The sequence below is a fragment of the Colletotrichum acutatum genome, assembly GCF_030867785.1.
Source record: "Colletotrichum acutatum strain CBS 112980 chromosome Unknown BDZ83scaffold_14, whole genome shotgun sequence".
NCBI lineage: Eukaryota > Fungi > Ascomycota > Sordariomycetes > Glomerellales > Glomerellaceae > Colletotrichum > Colletotrichum acutatum.
Genome location: NW_026849008.1, coordinates 59,786 through 78,940, shown reverse-complemented (window position 1 = coordinate 78,940; position 19,155 = coordinate 59,786). Strand labels below are relative to the sequence as shown.

Sequence of the window (19,155 nt, the reverse complement as noted above, 5' to 3'; positions counted from 1 at the left end):
AACCGGTTAGTTCATCGACGCCGTGCCCCCCGCTCCAGGCAGACTGGCCCCATATTTTTCTGAACTACGCTGATGTCTTGGTAAACGGTTCAGGGTGACATAACACTGGGAAAGTCCAGGAGCATCCGCTCTCGCCCAGGAAAAACCAATATCCGAGCCCGAAGGAGCTACCCCCAGCAGCCCCGGCCGTGCCTTCTTTCCATACCCCCGTCTAAGTGTCTTACGGTACCTTCCTTACTTAAGCCAGAATTGAAACAGTACGTACACAAGCTTGCGACTCGGCCCACTTCTCTGTGGATTGTCTGCCGCTGTTGAGAGCTGTCCAGTTCGAGCTGTTGAAGTCCAGTGTGCGGCATCTCGACGACACTCGTGGCGCGCACCAGTTCGTTACGCACGCCCGACTTCAATATCACCAGAAACGGCCAATTGGCCACACTCAACCCTTCGATCGTTCCCAAGTTCTTGTTGCGTCCAAATCACAGACGCATCCCTCAAAATGCACTTCCTTCGCTCCCTCCTAGCGGGAACCTTTCTCGCTGCCGGAGCCTTTGCAGCCAAGAAGACCCCCGAAGAACGATTCAACGATTTCCACGCAAAGGCCCTGACTTCATCCCCAATCAAGCTCGCCGACACTAGCTACAAGTCTTTGACTTCTGCTCCCCGCGATTACACCGTTGCAGTACTCCTGACTGCTCTCGAGAACCGATTCGGCTGCCAGTTGTGCCGAGAGTTCCAGCCGGAATGGGATCTTCTGGGTAAGACCTGGACCAAGGGCGACAAGAAGGGCGAGTCGCGCCTTCTCTTCGGTACTCTCGATTTCTCTGATGGCCGTGAGGTCTTCATGTCGGTAGGAAACCCAGCCCCAAAACCAGGTGACAATGGACTCGGCCAAGAACTAATACGATCACTACCAGCTCGGCCTCCAAACCGCCCCCGTCCTGCTCTTGTTCCAACCCACCATCGGCCCTCACGCTGTTGCTGCCGTCGATCCTCTACAATATGACTTTACCAGCGGGTGAGCTATCTCTCTCAAGAACGGAGTACCTCATAGAATAAGCTAACGATTTAAACAGACCTCAGTCTGCTGAGCAGGTCCATGCCTGGCTGTCGAGACACCTTGCTGACCGACCCCACCCTCCGGTGAAGCGCCCGATCAATTGGATGCGATGGATTTCTAGCATCACCATCGTCCTTGGTCTCGGCACTGTCCTCGTCACTGCCTCGCCCTACATCCTTCCCGTCATTCAGAACCGCAACTTGTGGGCCGCCATCAGTCTCATTGCCATTCTGCTCTTCACCAGTGGCCACATGTTCAACCATATCCGCAAAGTTCCCTACGTTGCTGGAGATGGCCGAGGCGGTATCAGCTACTTCGCCGGTGGTTTCCAGAACCAGTTCGGTTTGGAGACCCAGATCGTTGCTGCTATCTGTTTGTTTACACCCTCCTAAACGTCAAGTCTCAAAGCTAATCGAAAGTAGACGGTGTCTTGGCTTTCTGTGCCATCTCTCTCACCGTCAAGGTGCCTCGCATCGGCGACAATAAGAGACAGCAGGTTGCTGTGTTGGCCTGGGGTGGTGTTCTGTTCATCATGTACAGCTTCCTTCTCAGCGTTTTCCGTATCAAGAACGGCGGCTACCCCTTCTCTCTGCCTCCTTTCATGTAAGGATGCATTTTGACAAGCCGGTACTATCGGAAGCAAACACCTGCGCTAGCAATTTCTCGCCTGGCTTCGAGTTGTTCGCCATCGCTGTTCGCGAGGATAGCCATACCTTGCCAGTGGCCAAGAGGCCCAGTGTCACCATTGACACAAATGTAACATAGCGGAAAGAGGTCATCAGAAGCTCATAGAGAGGGTGGCCGGACGTGGCAAAATGACGTTCCACGAATTGACTACAAAAGCATTGTAACACATTTCTCCACCCCTTTTGGTGTTCGTTGGCTGTATTTCCGTTGAGCAAAACACAGGGAATAGCTTATGCCCTGTCCGCAAGTCCCCCTTAGATCGCAATGTACTTGTGCCCTGCAGTATTCTGTCATTCAGATCAGACCATAAGTCAACTCTGTCTTTGTGTTAGACCTGGATGATCTGTACATGTTTTCTTAGCTTCTTCCAAGTCGCCTCTTGAAACCATGTTCACAGACCCAATGCCTTGTTTATTCCTCTGTCGGATGCTGCCTCGAGATAAACTAGGTCCTTGTCTCTACTTTCAACAAGATAGCATGTTGCGTGAATATCAAAGACTCCGACCTATCAGGCAACCCCAAACGAGGTTAAACGAGGTTCATGTAGCTACGAGGCATGGCCTTCCCTTATCCAGGTGACTGTTCGGACAGATTGATGAGCACCGTACCCTTTGTTGCTTGTCACGCCGACAGTTGTCTCCTGCCTAATGAGGTTGAGCCCGGGGCCGCATGGCAACATTTAATATCAACGAATTGTCGCACCATTCTGGCTTTGTAGGCGAATAGAGGGGGTTCCATCCGTCGGCATCTGACCAGTTTACAGTTGAAGTAGCCAAGCCATGAAGTCAGGATCGGGTTTTTTAGCCGGCCAAGGAGAAATCAAGCACTCAGCACCAGGATCGTCCCCCCGCTGATCTGGGGTTATTGCCGGCTAAAGTGACGAGTACCACCCTGGCTCGTAACACTTTATTTTGTCTTCCGGAGCTCTACAGGAACGAATCACTTCAGTTGGGATTGGTCATTAGCAACCTCATATGCTTGAGTAGGAATGCTGTTCTTGCCCATGAGGCTCGGGAGTGCCTTGGACAATGAGACTCGCCGTCGGGTATTGTAATTCCCAGGGGAATAGCGTATTTTGGAAAATGTGCACGCTTGCTCTACTTGATTTCCAATTCACTTTTATGTGTGTTTGCTATACAACGCGTGCGCAAGAGCAAGGGGAGGGGATTGAGTAATAACAACCGGGAAATGTAGGTGAAATGCAAGGGATCGCAGAGCATCAGAAGTTCTGTACCTACCGCTCGCCATTATGATATTTATGCCGAGATTGTTGGAGATCTGGCGATATCCGGTTGACACGGACCGTCCTTGAGAAAATCTGCTGAGTTGTATGGCACCATCACTCGCCCATGGTTGGGGTGATTGTGAATAATAGGAGATCTGCCCTCGAATGGTCGAAGCGGAGGTTGGCTTGACGAGGTAACATTCTCTAATATTGCAAATACCACAATGTTCTGGTTGCTCTAATCAACGGCCACTTCAATACTAAACTCACAGACCAATCATTGCCTGATCATTAGATGAAGTCGTCAATCTGGCGGCGGACTTTGTATTGAGAATCCTTGACCGTGAGGTGCTCTGGCGAGCACCGCGTAGTATAGATCTTGTCTGATTGTGGTCATGACAGAGTTCATCATTTTGCCCGTCGGGAACGCCCCATTGGATAGGCATTCTTGGTTCGGAGGCTGGAGACCGAAATCAATACGGCTACCGGGCCTGGTGCCTGATTGACGTTACTCGAAGGTTCGGGGATTAACAAATTGCAAGATTTTGTACCATCTTTCGAGGTATCATGACTGCAGATAAATAGTGTCATGGCTCCCGGCGAATTCATGGCCCTCATCACCAGGATCTCGGCATCATTACTACAGAGCTCATCATCTTAAGAGAGTAATATTATTATCAAGATGAAGTTCACCGCCGCTACGTTGGCGGCTTTGGCCTCGACAGCCATCGCTGCCCCTTCTCAGACGATCAAGGAGGAACCTCGCGCAGCAGCCGCCGCATGCTCTGCCAACGTCTCCCTGGATGCGAAGACCAACGTCTTCTCCAAGTACACCTTACATCCCAACAGCTTCTACCGCGCCGAGATCCAGGCCGCCGCTGCAGCTATCTCGGACAGTACGCTCAAGGCCAAGGCCCTGAAGGTAGCTGATATCGGCTCCTTCCTCTGGCTGTATGTCAAATATCTTCAAATACTTTTTTGAGCAGCAAGATACTGATGCTGCAGGAACACAGTGACACCATCGCCAACATTCAGCGGCTCACGCCCGCCATCGCCGACGTTCCCTGCAACAACATCCTCGGCCTGGTCATCTACGACCTCCCTGGCCGCGACTGCGCTGCCAAGGCCTCCAACGGCGAACTCAAAGTCGGCGAGCTGAGCCGCTACAAGACGGAGTACATTGACCCCATTGTCAAGATCCTGAAGGCGAACCCCAAGACCGCCTTTGCCCTCGTCATCGAGCCAGACTCCTTGCCCAACTTGGTCACCAACGCCAACCTCGCCACCTGCCAGGCCTCGGCCTCGGGCTACCGTGACGGCGTTGCGTACGCCATCCAGGCTCTCAACCTTCCCAACGTCGTCATGTATCTCGATGCTGGCCACGGAGGTTGGCTTGGGGTAAGTGCATCATCACCTCCGTCCATGCAATGTGTTCTTGCTCAGTCTTGCTTTCTATATCATGGCCATGATTCTGACTGGTTTATAGTGGAACGACAACCTCAAGCCTGGTGCCGAAGAGCTCGCCAAGGCGTACAAAGCCGGCGGCAGCCCCTCGCAGCTTCGAGGCATCGCCACCAACGTTGCCGGGTGGAACTCCTGGTAAGTTCAGCCCATATGCTTAAAACTTTGAAAAGTAGGAACGACGCAAAGAATGCCATTATACTGACATCGTGTACTTCCAGGGACGCCGAGCCCGGTGAATTCGCCAACGCCCCAGACGGCCAGTACAACAAGGCCCAGAACGAGAAGAAGTACGTCACCCTCCTCGGCGCCGCCCTCCAGACGGCCGGCATGCCCAACCACGCCATCGTCGACACGGGCCGCAACGGCGTCCAGGGCCTCCGTCTCGAGTGGGGCGACTGGTGCAACGTCAACGGCGCCGGTTTCGGCCTCCGCCCGAGCGGCAGCACCGGCCTCGAGCTCGCCGACGCCTTCGTCTGGGTCAAGCCCGGCGGCGAGTCCGACGGCACCAGCGACTCGAGCGCCACGCGCTACGACTCGTTCTGTGGCAAGTCGGATGCCTACAAGCCATCTCCCGAGGCTGGTACGTGGAACCAGGCCTACTTTGAGATGCTGCTCAAGAACGCCAAGCCTGCCTTCTAGATAGGAAAGGGAGGCCTCGGCTACTCTGACCACGTTGGCTGCAGCGAGAACCCTTCATTGTGCGGAAAAGGGGCTCCCGCTGCTGAATTTTCTCTTCCACACATGACCTAGTTACATTCTCTCCGTACATATATACAATGTCAAGTCTTCATATATCTGACTGAGGTCTTGTTCTATGTGATGTAGTGAGAGCAAGGGGCCTGGCCAACGTTGTGACTAGACACTTGATGAGAACGAGACTCGGTCGTCACATCTCACAGCACGAAGGCAAACCTGCTTATTATAATGGTGCTGTCCTAAAGCATCGCATAACATGGGGGATAGTAGCTGCCATAATGTCATGCCTACAGTCATTATGTTGGAGGAGAGTTTTCACATTCATCACTTGAGGCAGGATTGATGCAAGTGTGTGCTGACCAAGTCAACATCACGAGTTGAATGAACGAGAAACAGGATTTTTTTGAGTTTGCCAGGATCTTTTGATTTGGGCGTTACGGGTTCATGTCCGAGTCCTTTCGTGGGCTACCTATAAGCCAGCCATGCAGTCTCATCCCCAATTTTTCACAAATCGTTTTGACCCTGCGCATCCCGAAAGACATAACGAGGAAGCCAGCCTAGGACGCCCGCCATGATCTACCAAGAGAGCCCTTTCCCCACCACACTTCGTCACCATCATCGCATAACCCAGAGAGAGAGAACAGAAGAGAGCTTCACGCCCGTTTATGCTCTCGACATGACACCCCAGGCACGGATGATGTTGTCGGTGTAACCGGCGAACAGGGTCTGGCCATCGGCGGACCAGGCCAAGCTCACGCACTCAGGCTCACGGCTCTTCTTGCCGACAGCGGTGAACTCAGGCTTGAGCTCATCAACCTTGCTCTTCTTCTCAAGGTCGAAGATGATGATGCTGCTGGCGGTAGCAGCGCAGAGCCAGTAGCGGTTGGGGGAGAAGACAAGGGCGTGGATCTCGTCGTTGGCGTTGAGGGAGTAGAGGTGCTTGGACTCGTTAAGGTCCCACAGCATGGTGGTACCATCCTTGCCACCGGAGGCGCAGAGGGATCCATCGGGGGAGATGGTGACGGTGTTGATGTAGCCGGTGTGGCCAATGTGGTCAGTCTGCAGCTTGCAGGTGCTGAGCTCCCAGACCTAGAAATTTGCCCTTGTTAGCGATCCTGATCTGTACAGAATTTTTCACAAGGCAAAAATAAAAATCGAAGGTGCGAGATCAGGGCAATGGTGAATAGTGGTCTCATGGCCTGCACGGCAGGCTCTGAAGTAGCAAATACTTTGGTTGCAAGCATCATGTCGAATCGAGTTGTTGGGGCGATTTTTCCAGGAGAAAACATATACGGGGGGCGCCTGAAACTAACCTTGACGAGCTTGTCCCAGCCGGAGGAGACAATGACGGGGTTCTGGGGGTTGGGGCTGAAGCGGACGCAGGAAACCCACTCGGAGTGACCCTTCTCGGAGATGGTGTACTTGCAGTCACCGAGGGTGTTCCAGAGCTTGATGGTGCGGTCGCGGGAGCCGGAAACGATTTGTCTGTTGTCGGCGGAGAAAGAGACGGACAGAACATCGTTGGTGTGGCCGACGAAACGGCGGGTGGTGGTGCCGGTGGCAAGCTCCCAAAGGCGGAGAGTCTTGTCCCAAGAGGCAGACAGGGCGTAGGCGCCGTCCGAGGAGATAACCTATTTCCTTCCCATCAGCCCAGAGTTCCCAGTGATCCTAGCCCAGCCAAGAGGGCGGAGGCAACTTTTCGTAGAAATCGGAGGGGTTCGAGAGACGTACGCAGTCGGAGACGATGTGGGAGTGGCCCTTGAGGGAGCGCTTGGGGTAACCGTACTGGGACTCGTCACGGGTGAGGTTCCAGATGATCAGAGTCTTGTCACGGGAAGCAGACAGGAGCATGTTGGGGCTGTCAAAATGTTAGCGATTGTTGTCCTTCGAAATTCTTGGCCTCCTCCCCCGCCGGCGCCACTGTGCAAAGGCTCGCATGTCGTTGCCCATTTCGAAGAATCCCTTCCTTCTCTCGAAAATCAACGTCGGCGGCAGCGGTAGCCAGGCAGGGGCGATCGGGAGTGAAAACGGATGTAGGAATGGTCGTACTTCTCCATGGAGGTAGCCAGGCTGGTGACCCAGCCATTCTGCAAAAAGCATCGCCGTCAGCCTCAAGCACAACGCAAAAATGACCGGCGCAACGCAGCGGCGTGCGGGCAAGTGAGACGGCAGCAACTTACGTGGCCCTCGAGGGTACCCTTGAGAATCAACTGCTCAGCCATTGGGAAATGAGGCAATCAGGTCGATTGAGTGGTGAGGGAAAGGTAGAAAGATTGGAGTTGATTCTGAGCGTCACACCTTTGACCCTTGGGGAGCTTGAGCTGAGATTCCGGATTTTGGGTGTGGGTGAAAAAAATTAGCAAACTTCGCTTAGGGCCTGGCAGGTGGAAAGAGCGCCAGCCTTGCTCCTGATGCGTTCTGTGTGGGTCACCGAGGTGGGGCTGGAGCCAATGGGGATCGCTGGTGGCTACGCTTCTTCTGAATTGCTGGCACGAGGCTGATTGGCCCCATAATCAAACAGAATGGGACGGTACATTGGTACCTACAGTAAGGAATGAACTTATGGAAGGCCCATCACGGGAAGTTCGATTCTGCATGTCACTCGCTGCAAGGGTTCGCAGAATGGCACTTGGTTATCTTAGGTCGCAACATGACAAGCCCATAACTGGCAAACTTCCTGCAAGATGAACGAGTCTCTCACTCAAGTATGATCTCCACGAACACAACGCTCACTCTCACGATCTGATTTCAGATGCCCGCGCTCCCCTTTTCTATCCACGGCAACTGTCGTTCTCACATCATCAGCTCACATGCGGGAAACTACTGCTGAGCGCTCTGTGATTGTTGATGAAACTAAGGGGTAATCTTGATAAATCGCTTGCTGCCAACGCAAAGTGTCTCACGCCTTTGCTTTTGTCCATTTGGCCGCTGTCAAGTGCTCAACCCTGATACTCGTGTGGTCCTCCTCCTGCCTCAGTAGCCTCATTGTCAGGCCTAGAAATGAGATGATTTGTTGTAGCCCGTCCACACGATAAAGTACCCAAACGCCTTGCTGAATGCATGCCCATTTCCCAAATCGACCAACTTCTGTGTCTGCCTTGACTAGCATCCGACACACTCGCCTATGCAACCCAAGCCGATCAATTCTGATCATTGCTCATCCTTTTTGATTATGGAGTCGTCCTTTGAAGCACTGGACTCGCGCTTTCGGCCTCTACCGAGAGAGGATGACTAGCTTTGCCCGGTGGCTCGTTTGCTTTGTCGCTGCACTTCCCTGCGCAAATGCCGGGCGTCCGAGTTGACAATCATGCTATGATCGGCAATCTCAAGTTGCTGGCCGGTGGCGCCACCTTCCTTTTTGACGAAACCTTCCATAGCAGCCGCCCATAGCGAATAGCGCTCCTTGGTCATAGGATCGCGCTCCGATAGCGATCTGATTTCCTTCTGCTTGCGAACCTTTGCCGCTCGCACCAGGCCTCGTAGGGCCTCCTCTCCTTGCTTTGAAGCCTTGGCCGCCTCTTCCCTCGTCTTCTGGGGGTCACGCCCATTGTCATCTTCCTTTGGTGTGTACTTGTAGGTATGTTTGCTGGGAAAGTCGGGAAAGGACTTTGGGATGTACGGCTTGGCTTCCTTCTCGGGCTTGCCGCTCAGCTCCTCGCCGAGTAGAGGTAAGGTTGTGTACGCGTCTGGATCGTCGACCAAAGGATCAAAATATTCCACGTCTAGCTTCGCCTTTGGTACGGGATGACGGACGTGAGGCCGCAGCGCCTTCGTCTTCAGAGTGTAGCGTCGCATCGTGGACTCGAAGTCCGCTGGAGTCGGCTGTTCTCGTCGTGCTGCTAGAGCGATACGTTTGGCATCGGCGATCATAGAGGCCATGTCTGGACATCGAGTCAGCGCCTAAAGCATCAGTATTCACAAGACGTCAGGTAATCTCACAGGTCTCTACAGCCCCCAAGAAGCCCTGCATCGCTTCCGGGGTAGCGGAATCAAACCCAACCTGCTGCAGTGCCAGCCCTATACTTCTTTCGAGGCCACTTTTTGCTTGATAATCCAGAGAAGGAATGGTGACTTTGGTCGCGCCAGGCAGGCTTGGCTCTTCATCGTCGGCGGCAGAGGGGCTTTTTGGCGCGTCGCTATTCGTCTTCTGTCGTTTAATGATTGGATTTTCATCTTCACTAGACGAGCTCCGCTTGATCGGAGTCGCTGTCGCGGAAGGTGAAGACATGGCCAACGTCGAACAGAGCTCGAGGGAGATGGAGGCGTGTCACGGCGAGGTCGTAATTGTGAGCGCAGATGTCGAGAACAGAAGAGTTTGGGCGCTTGTATAGTTCGAGGCAGATGAATGCGCGACAACAACGTATGTGGCGCGCGCTCGTGTTGTTCGATCTGAGCCTTGGGGAAGAGGAAGGCGCGATGTTAGTGGAAGGAGGTTGTTCGAGGTCCGAGATTCGAGATTGTTTGCGCCTCTGACGGGAGGTGCAGGAGCTCAGCTGAGGTACCTTGCGCGAGGATGGGTACGTACCGACGATGAGGAAAACTGGGATTTGGGATGAGGCTCTTTTTCTGTCTTTCTGGGGGGCTCGGCAGTTGCCCCGCGGCTCATCATCCACTGAAATCAGACTTGAATCCACCCTTCAGCGCCTGAAGGGGCCCTGAGCCAATCATGGATGGATGATGGGTGACCTGGACATTAACACCCGAGATGGTGGACGTCCAATACTTCTAGGCTTACCAGAAAAAGGAATCGACTTGAAAAGGTAATTATTATTTCGAAGCCGTTTGTCTCTTTATCCCATTACTGATCTTTCGCAAGCCAAGGAGTGGTGTTTTTCCCATGTCAGATCCCAAAGTACGATCTCGTCGCAAAATACGGTATCATTGGACTGAGTACTTTCCAAGGTGAAGACTTTGAGCATTGCTGTCATTCGCTCTACCTCAAGTACTCTCATCACTATTCTAAAGTCGAAGATGGACTGTCTTATGTATTCACGCCTCCGCAGAGATATAGAGGAAACCGGTTCACAACAAAAGACTCGCTCTTTGTCTTTCAGCTAATAGCAGGCATACGTGTACAACAGGAGGACGTCGTATCTTTACTCACCTTACCCTACATAGTCTAATTAATGCAGGGAGACCCATCTCGGCCACCTGTGCTCACTATCTTATCTGAGTCAAGCGCCTCGATGCACCCCTTTCATGACCTAACAATAGACTTCCTCACACTTTTAATGTTCTAGTGTTCAGTAACTTTCATAGCTTGTGGTCGCTCTCTTTTACCTCTGTCGTTATTATTGCTTCCTCAACCCTCTCCGAACTGGCTTACGTGTGGAATTGAGTGTTTATCTGTCACTTGGGTAACACCAAACAATATCGCTCACTCGTTCAGTGTTTGTTGCGATTATGCAGGACCTTGAAACTCTCCGCAATGGAGGCTATCGCGACCAAGGTCTCCAAAAGCTCAAAATCACCGGCACTTTGGACGAATTCCCCTCGGAAATCCTGGAACTAGCCGAAACCCTCGAGCATCTAGATCTCTCTGGGACCGGCATTTCTGTTCTCCCCGATGACTTCAGCCGGCTGCGCAAGCTCAAGATCGCCTTTTTTTCTGACTGCCGGTTCACCGTGTTTCCCAAACAGCTATCGGACTGTGCCGAACTCGATATAGTGGCATTTCGCTCCAACGGCATGAGCACCATCCCAGAAGATTCCTTGCCACCCAAGCTACGTTGGCTCATCCTCACGAACAACAGCATCGAGGCACTGCCCCGAAGCATCGGCCGCTGCTCTCGGCTCCAGAAGTGCATGCTTGCCGGCAACAGTCTCACAAGCCTCCCGGATGACATGGCGGCCTGCAGTAAACTTGGCCTACTCCGTCTTTCCGCCAATAACTTCTCCGACCTGCCGAAATGGCTGTTTGAACTCCCCGAACTCGCCTTTCTATCTGTTGCCGGCAATCCCTGTTGCTCAGTCAGTCTCGAGGAGGAGCTTGCTCTGCTGCGCAAAGTGGACTGGGAGGATATTGAGATGAGGGAGTTGCTGGGCCACGGAGCTTCTGGCGACATCTTCAAAGCGAGGTGGATGCTCGCCGACTCGGTGGTAGAAGAGGTAGCTGTGAAGCTGTTCAAGGGGGAGGTGACGAGCGACGGGACACCGCTAGATGAAATGGGCGCCTGTCTGGCGGCAGGTTCGCACGACAACCTCATCAGCACTTTGGCCAGCATCCAGGGCCATCCAGAGAAGCACGGCCTCATTATGCAACTCATTCCTCCCCATTACCAGAGTCTCGGGCTGCCGCCTTCCTTGGACACTTGTACTCGAGACCGGTACGAACCAGGCAAGAGATTGTCGGTCAAGGTTATTCTTGAGCTATTGGGTGGCGTTGCCGCAGCTGCTCTTCACCTTCACAGCCGAAAAGTCTCTCACTGCGATCTCTATGCGCATAACATTCTCTTGAACGAAGACGGACACGCTTTGCTGGGCGACTTTGGAGCAGCGACGATCTACGAGCACCTCGGTAGATTCAACTTTGAGAAGCTGGAGGTACTTGCATTCGCTCACCTCATTGATGACATGATCGGGGTTGCTTATGTCGAAGAGAGTGATGGAAGACAGCAGACACTGCAAAGTTTGCGGGAGTTGCACATCCGCTGCTCCAACTCCATTGTCTCTGAGAGACCTACCTTTGCTGACGTGGTGGATTCTTTCCAGACATTGGTATGAAATCCATCAGCCTCAAAAGGCGGTCTCTGCCTGTTGTTTCGGCCTCTGGGGTTCCATGCGGTGAAGTATGCTTGGCAGGTCCAAGAGAGGTTTCTGGGCAAGGATATATCAGCTGTGCAGGTGCGAACTTCACGAGAAGTTGAGTAGATGGAGACCTTATAACGAATAGACGCAAGAAACACAAAGGGAATGAGATATGGGGCTATAGAATTAAACACATCCTAGACTTAGACGCATTTAGAATTCAACCAACATGACATTTAGAATGGCCATCTTGATTTTGTTAGCTTTTGTTAAAAAAAATTAAAATTTGTTAATTAAATAAACAATGTGTTTGCGAGACGCAATTTGAACGACTTTCGAAGCTTCTGCAATTGTTAGCAGACTGTCGAGCTTTTCTGTGAAGTTTGCGGCAATGGCTGATATATAAGTTGGTACAGGGGCCGGACAGGTGAGAGTAAACAACGGAAGAGCTTGTATTCACGTATTCGAGATTCTGTTCGGCAATGGAGGGGGTCACAACCGTATGCCAGATTGCTTCTGGAGAGTTGAAGCTTCTACCCTTCCTAATTCGACTTCCAAAAACGATAAGAAGGTATGTCAGCCTCTCATATCCTACCCCTTCACGCCCGTCTTGTCCATGTGAGCTGATCAAGGGTCCACCTGTTCTAGCCCTACCTGACCTGACCTGAGTACCTGACCCAACCCCCGCCTACGGCTCCCTCCGCGATTCGCAGGTCGCTAGCTCCCCGCTGACCCACTTCCATATCGGACGAGAGCCGATTCGAACAGGCAAGAACCCAATGCCCTGCGCTTCAACCCTCAGTTGCACGATTGCGGTCTCGCCCAATTCTGAAAGACTCACTTCACCGGCTCAGAGCCTATCGACATTCGAGTGCGATGCTCGGTACATATTAACATACTACCGAAGACATAACATAACATTACAACCATTAACCAGAAACACCTCGGCCTCTTTCCCGCTTGCTTTCTTACGATATCCTCTCTTCACTCACCGTACGGTCACACTCAGCCCAAATCCTACACACCACCAAGACAGTGAACTGATGAAGCTTGCAGCATTTTGTGTACTGGCAACAGTGGCATCTTGATGTTGTCTCAGTGATTGGTTTCCCAACATTGGATAAGCCTATGGGATACCTCGTTGCACTTCAACCAACCTGATAAACCAAATTCGAAAAAAGGAAGGGCGAGGAGGTCCTGTCGCCTTGAACATCACCTGGTACTCACCATCCGGTCACCATCACAAGTCTGGCTTCATTCTACTCCGGCCAGAATGTTTCCTTTCGATGTGACCGCCATGCCCACGCTGCCAACGCGCAAGGGTCTGTTGGTGATCGACTTCAACAACGATTTCATGTCTGCCGACGGCGCCCTACCAGTCACAAACGGCAACGAACTGGTCACGCGTACCCTGGAGCTGGTTGAGGCCTTTCGCAAAGTCGGCGACATTATCTGGGTGCGCAGCGAATTCGACACGTATCGCCTTGCCTCGGGGGAACAGATCTGGGCTACAGACACAATCCCAAAGCCGAAGATTCTCGAGTCCCGTGCTAGAAGAAGGATCGGAGGCACATCTAAGCAAGCGCCTGAAGAGACTTTCGATGCCGACCCGGAGGCTTTCCTTAGCCAGCCTGGACCCAAAGTCGTTCGTCCTGGCACGCCTGGTGCCGATTACCCCACCGCCGTCAAGGAAGCTATCGGCAAGAGGGATATCAACTTGACCAAGTCACATTACTCGGTCTTTTCCTCTGGCCAGCTGATCCAAATGATGCGCGTCAAGTTCGTCCACGAGCTTTACATTTGCGGATCACTCACCAATATTGGCGTCCACGCCTCAGCAATGGATGCCGCCACGTTCGGCTACTCTATCACCTTGGTCGAAGACTGCTGTGGTTTCCGCTCCGACGTGCGTCATAACGCTTCTTTAAGCAAGCTCCTCGAAGTAACGGGCTGCGAGGTGATGGATAGTGAGGCTGTCATAAAAAAAATAAAGCCCAAATCCGAGTCAAAGCCGGCGGCCCCGTCATCACCCGTCGTGCCCAAGAGAATTGCGGAAGCCAGTGGTGGTAAAACGCCGCCATCGGCTGATTCATACAAGACGAAACTAGAAGAGCAGTTGGCCAATCTTTCTATCAAAAATTCAAAGTCCTCGGCAAGCAAGCCTCCCATCTCACGCCCACGTCGAGACTTGTCAGGTCCGGGCTGTGCAACCGCCTCCGATGTTTTGGAGGTTGATGAGGACGCTGGCTCAGTAGGTGACTCACCCGACGACAAAGAGTTTCACCAACGATCAAAGAGGCCAATGGTAGGCAAGGGGAGTCTCGAAATAGAAGTAGACACAGACTCGGTACCGGAGAAAATACCAATAAAAAGGCAGCAACTTCACAAGAAAATCGCCGACGAGAAAGCATCTTCCACGTCCGACATCGAACTGGAGCCAGACTCGAGCCCGGAGTTGAAGCCAGAACCAGCCAAGAAGCCCGCTGCCATGGACGACATAATCGAGGTCGATGACTCGCCCCACGCTACCGAACCTCTGTGCGAGGGTGACACCCTCGTCATTCACAACATCCTTCCTTCTACCTTGGCCCGGGGAATCTTTGAGAAGGTGAGAGACGAGGTCTCCTGGCAAAGAATGTCCCACCAGGGCGGCGAGGTCCCTCGACTGGTCGCGGTCCAAGGCGAGGTAGCCGACGACGGAAGCATGCCCGTATACCGGCATCCGTCAGACGAATCACCTCCCCTCTTCCCCTTCACTCCCACAGTACAGAAAATCAAGGCAGAGGTCGAAAAGGAGCTCGGGCACCCGCTGAATCACGTCTTGATTCAGTTCTACCGCAGCGGCACCGACTACATCTCCGAGCACAGCGACAAGACCCTGGATATTGTCAAGGGATCGTACATTGCCAACGTCAGCTTGGGTGCGGAGCGCACAATGGTGTTCAGGACCAAGAGGCGGGACAAGGACCCGTTCGGCCCCGCAACATCATCGGGCGAGGCCTCTCTGCAGCGACAAGCTTGTCGCGCAAAGCTGCCACACAACTCACTCTGCCGCCTAGGCCTGGCGACGAACGGTCGATGGCTGCACGCCATTCGCCAGGACAAGAGGATGGACCGAGACAAGACGCCTCCCGAATTGGCTTTCGACGGGGGACGCATCTCCCTCACCTTTAGACAGATTGGTACCTTTTTGGACCGAGATAGCACCCTAATTTGGGGCCAAGGAGCCACCAGCAAGACCAGAGAGACGGCTCAGGCGGTCATCAACGGTCAGTGTCCACAGGCTGTAGACATGGTCCACGCCTTTGGCACCGAGAATCACTCGTCCGACTTCGACTGGGACAAGTATTATGGCAAGGGCTTCGACGTTCTGCACTTGAGCACTTCTCCGCGCCTCTGCGCCTCGGCCGATCCCGTCATCAACATGCGCATCGCCCTCATGTTAGCCGAGTACGGCATCTCGTACGGCAAAGGGAGCATTTCGCCTTCCTTCAACTGGAAGGATAGCAATGCCGGCAGCAAGGACACGACGGCTGTTTCTGCATCGCTGCCCATTCGTTTCGTCGACAATGACGTAGCAAAATCCACGGTTCAGGGCGAGCTGGCCATTATGCTCTATCTCGATTCAGTGCACGGGCCCGGAAAGAAGGGAGCGGCAGACAGAGCGCAAGCCGATGTTGCGAGAACCCTTACACGTTTCCAGGATGGTCTTGCGCTACTCAACAAGTGGCGGGGGCTCGAGAAGGACAGCAAGTCAGGGAAAGCCGACCTCGCACCCTTGAAGAGAGAGCTCGCCACCTGGGAGGGATACGCAGGCGAGGCCGACTTCATTGCAGGCTCGAGCATGTCGCTAGCCGACTTTGCCGTATGGCCGGTGTTACACGAAATCTTTAAGGATGCCACCACTGAAACTCTAGAAGCGACCAAGAAGCTGAAGGTGTACTACGAGAGAATCAGGTCCACAGAGTCTGCCACCAAGGTTCTTGATGCAGCCCAACCTGATGCCGCTGAGACGGTCTCGGCGGATCCAAAGACTGAAGACGTGATTGAGGCATCGAAGCCGAGCGAGAGTCCCTCAGGCAAGAAGTCGCAGAAAGACTGAGCTACAAAGGCGGTACTAGGACGGACGTGGGGCAAGCTTCGAGAGCGAAATGTTTAGAAAGCGGACATCGCATGCTGGATAGCTTTGAATAGTTCCAAATACACTTCGTAGCCATGCATTGTACTTCCTTTCTCACAGCTTTGGTTTTCATAGTCTTCCTTTTCTGTAAATGGGTTAGTCATTTGAAAGACCCAGGTCACGAATTGTCACAACTATAATTGAACAAAGCACGGTCTTGACTAAGAACGGATTTTCCTGCAGCTGCAATTTCTATTCCACCATCTCGTTGAGGATGATCAAGTGTTGTCAACGCTAATTGGTCTGTTAAATCCCTCCAAACGATGCATATGCAGTCTGGGGAAGTGGGTAATCTCATGGATGTAGACCCGTGTTTGATAAGAAAATCAATAAGGCTGGATGAAACAATTGAGACCGAAATTGTTTTCGCAAAGCCTGTCTCATCAAAAATGCCCCCATAGAACGCCATAAAAGAAGAAGAGATTCGTGCCCAGTGCCCTTTTCACGACGAAATTACATGACCTATAAGCTCGTCGGAGCTGGTCTCATCGCATCGCTCAAGAAGAGTGGACGTCCCACGGCAAAGGGTAAGTGCCCACCCAGTCGGCCACCTCAGATCTAAGCTGAACAATCTCGGGATCGTTCTCACCGTCACCGAGATGCTGCATGTAGTGTCTCAACAGACCGGGCTTCTTCTCTCCCTTCTCCTCGGCCGCCTTCTTGGCGCTCTTGTTCACACGAATAGCAATGGTGACGGCACGGTCAATAATGTCGGCCACGCGGCTGAAGTCCTCCTCGGTGAACGCTCTCGTCGTCATGGCAGGCGTGCCAATGCGCAGTCCACCTGGCACAAGTGCCGACTTGTCGCCTGGCACGGTGTTCTTGTTGGCAGCAACACCAACCAGCTCCAGCACACGCTCAACGCGGCTACCATCGATACCCTGGGGCTTGAGATCCACAAGGATCAGGTGGTTGTCGGTGCCGCCGGAGACAATGCTGTAGCCCAAGCCTCCCTTCTCCTTGGGAGCACCTAGTCTCTGGGATAGCGCCTTCGCATTTGCCAGAACTTGAGACTGGTAGGCGCGGAACTCAGGGGCTTGGGCCTGCTTCAAGGCAACGGCCAAGGCGGTGATGGTGTGGTTGTGAGGGCCACCCTGGTGGCCGGGGAAGACGGAGGCGTTGATAGGGCCCTCGAGGTTGTACATTTCGTCCTCCTTCTTGGCATTCTGGCGACGTACTCCCTTGCGGAAGAAGATCATGGCGCCACGAGGTCCTCTCAGACTCTTGTGACTTGTAGTAGTGACGATATCGGCGTAGTCGAACGGGCTGGGCATGACCTTGGCTGCCACCAGGCCGGAGATGTGGGCCATATCGGCCACCAGGTAAGCGTTGGTCTTGTCACAGATCTCGCGGAAGCGCTGGTAGTCGATCAAACGGCTGTACGCGCTGGCTCCTGCGACAATGATCTTGGGTCGGTAGAGCATAGCAAGCTCCTCCAACTTGGCGTAGTCGATCTGCCCAGTAGCCTCGTCCAATCTGTAGGGGACTGTCTCGAAGTACTTTGAAATGGCGGAGATCTTCTTAGTCGGTGTCTGGTAGCCGTGTGACAAGTGACCGCCGTGAGGCAGGTCCAGACCCATGAGGCGATCATGGGTGTCCATCAACGCCGAATAGACGTACAAGTTGGCCGGCGCACCGGACAGAGCTAGAAGAAGGTGTAAGTAAATGCATAGGAAGCGGGACCGTATGCTACAAGCTGGGCGCACCTTGAACATTGACACCCCATTGCTTTGAGTCGAGACCGAACGTATCGAGGGCACGCTGCTGGCAGAGACGCTCTGACTGGTCGATGAACTCGTTGCCGCCATAATATCTTGCGCCGGGGTAACCCTCGGAGTACTTGTCTTGGACATAATCTTAGCTTTCGCCGTATCCTGAGCTGCCAATGGACCTACTCTGCATCACACTGCCCAAGGCATCGAGAACAGCCTGGGAGGTGAAGTTCTCTGACGGAATGAGATTGATGAAGTGCTTCTGTCTGGTTTTCTCCTGCGTATTTCCAACTGTGTCAGCGGGCATGCCGTATGGGACGCATCGTTGGCGCACAAGTTTGTGTGCTGGGGAGCTATCGGCGGCTTGGGTGGGCTCGTACCTTTTCGATGATGTCGTAGACGGCGGGGTCGGCCTGCTGAAGCTTGGCTGCCAGCAGCTGTTGCTTGTAGAGTCAGTCGAGGAACGTTCCCGTTTGTGTCCAAACGCAGTAGGGGCAGCTATGCGCACCTGTTGCTGGCCCTCCAAGCTCTTGGTCGAGATGAATCTCCTCACGCCACCTGCGCAGGGGAGTGACGCCGCCCTCGGCAGGAAGCGGGAAGCACGAGCAGTGCCTCGAAATGCTGGAAGTGACATGGCGCCGGCGTGAGAAGGGAACTATTGAATTGAGAAATCAATTGCCTATTCCAATAGTTGTTGTGAAGCTTGAAGAAGATTGGAGGATGCGTAGGAGAATAAGTTGGAGGGTGAGACAGAGTAGGTGGCGGTTAAGGAAGGAAGGCGGACGACATACCGGTGTATAAGGTAGGGACGGAGCTTACAACTACAAACCAATTGACCCAGCTACAACAATGCCATGATGTAGCGGCGGCGGGCGTGCACAGGCATTGGGGGACCGCGGTACATAAGGACCTGGGGATTGGGGGGTTTCGGGGGACATCTGCCGCTGCTTCAGGCGGAATGTGACCCGAGAACCATGAGGCAAAGCAAAGCGCCCGGTGTGGTGGCCGAGCTGCTCAGTGCTGTGTTGGTGGTTGGCGGTTGGAGCCGGTGTTCGGCTCAACTTCCGACCTCGCACTCGTCCGTCGCGCACTGCGTTCCACCTCAGCTTCCAGTCTACCAACCTGCGCTCCGCGCTGCGCGCTTATCATTTCTTATCGCATCGGCCCATCGTTGTGGGACAAGAAACACACCAAAGGCACTGATATCATTCCAAGCCTTCAGGGGCCGTTGTGATCCGTCCTCCGTGGAAAGTTGAGAACGTTGAGCAAAACCCGCACGGGCCCCTCGGTAGCGACCCGCCGCGCTTGCCCCAGCCCCACAATCTCTACCCTTTTTCAAGGCCGCGTTGTGAATTCGGCTTTTCTCTTTCTCTTCTTCTCTTCTTTA

The 19,155-nt window shown here is 53.4% G+C and overlaps 7 protein-coding genes across 7 annotated transcripts; 4 read left to right on the top strand and 3 right to left on the bottom strand.

The window, feature by feature from the left end:
- Positions 1-232: 232 nt before the first annotated feature.
- BDZ83DRAFT_738418 (OST3/OST6 family protein) lies at positions 233-1,664 on the top strand (the record flags this gene model as incomplete). The annotated part of the gene is made up of 4 exons (XM_060513024.1): positions 233-847; positions 915-1,015; positions 1,074-1,429; positions 1,480-1,664. The coding sequence occupies exons 1-4, from the start codon at positions 497-499 to the stop codon at positions 1,662-1,664; spliced, it is 993 nt and encodes a 330-aa protein (XP_060368920.1). The 5' UTR covers positions 233-496.
- Positions 1,665-3,651: 1,987 nt separating this feature from the next.
- BDZ83DRAFT_648219 (glycoside hydrolase family 6 protein) lies at positions 3,652-5,072 on the top strand (the record flags this gene model as incomplete). Its single annotated transcript, XM_060510160.1, has 4 exons — positions 3,652-3,920; positions 3,983-4,367; positions 4,456-4,568; positions 4,652-5,072. 4 exons carry the CDS (start codon positions 3,652-3,654, stop codon positions 5,070-5,072), a joined length of 1,188 nt encoding a protein of 395 aa, XP_060368919.1.
- Positions 5,073-5,792: 720 nt separating this feature from the next.
- On the bottom strand, positions 5,793-7,351 carry BDZ83DRAFT_569353 (guanine nucleotide-binding protein subunit beta-like protein; the record flags this gene model as incomplete). The annotated part of the gene is made up of 5 exons (XM_060504183.1): positions 5,793-6,218; positions 6,443-6,760; positions 6,861-6,987; positions 7,179-7,216; positions 7,310-7,351. The coding sequence occupies 5 exons, from the start codon at positions 7,349-7,351 to the stop codon at positions 5,793-5,795; spliced, it is 951 nt and encodes a 316-aa protein (XP_060368918.1).
- Positions 7,352-8,360: 1,009 nt separating this feature from the next.
- On the bottom strand, positions 8,361-9,357 carry BDZ83DRAFT_569391 (uncharacterized protein; the record flags this gene model as incomplete). Its single annotated transcript, XM_060504188.1, has 2 exons — positions 8,361-9,010; positions 9,069-9,357. The coding sequence occupies 2 exons, from the start codon at positions 9,355-9,357 to the stop codon at positions 8,361-8,363; spliced, it is 939 nt and encodes a 312-aa protein (XP_060368917.1).
- A 963-nt stretch (positions 9,358-10,320) lies between these two features.
- On the top strand, positions 10,321-12,126 carry BDZ83DRAFT_607258 (serine/threonine protein kinase). Its single transcript, XM_060507416.1, has one exon. It carries the CDS (start codon positions 10,533-10,535, stop codon positions 11,850-11,852), a length of 1,320 nt encoding a protein of 439 aa, XP_060368916.1. The 5' UTR covers positions 10,321-10,532; the 3' UTR covers positions 11,853-12,126.
- A 1,023-nt stretch (positions 12,127-13,149) lies between these two features.
- On the top strand, positions 13,150-15,978 carry BDZ83DRAFT_716643 (uncharacterized protein; the record flags this gene model as incomplete). The annotated part of the gene is made up of 3 exons (XM_060511867.1): positions 13,150-14,127; positions 14,281-15,741; positions 15,772-15,978. The coding sequence occupies 3 exons, from the start codon at positions 13,150-13,152 to the stop codon at positions 15,976-15,978; spliced, it is 2,646 nt and encodes an 881-aa protein (XP_060368915.1).
- A 575-nt stretch (positions 15,979-16,553) lies between these two features.
- On the bottom strand, positions 16,554-18,402 carry BDZ83DRAFT_716642 (serine hydroxymethyltransferase; the record flags this gene model as incomplete). The annotated part of the gene is made up of 5 exons (XM_060511866.1): positions 16,554-17,701; positions 17,763-17,900; positions 17,952-18,045; positions 18,149-18,205; positions 18,277-18,402. 5 exons carry the CDS (start codon positions 18,400-18,402, stop codon positions 16,554-16,556), a joined length of 1,563 nt encoding a protein of 520 aa, XP_060368914.1.
- Between the last annotated feature and the right edge of the window lie 753 nt (positions 18,403-19,155).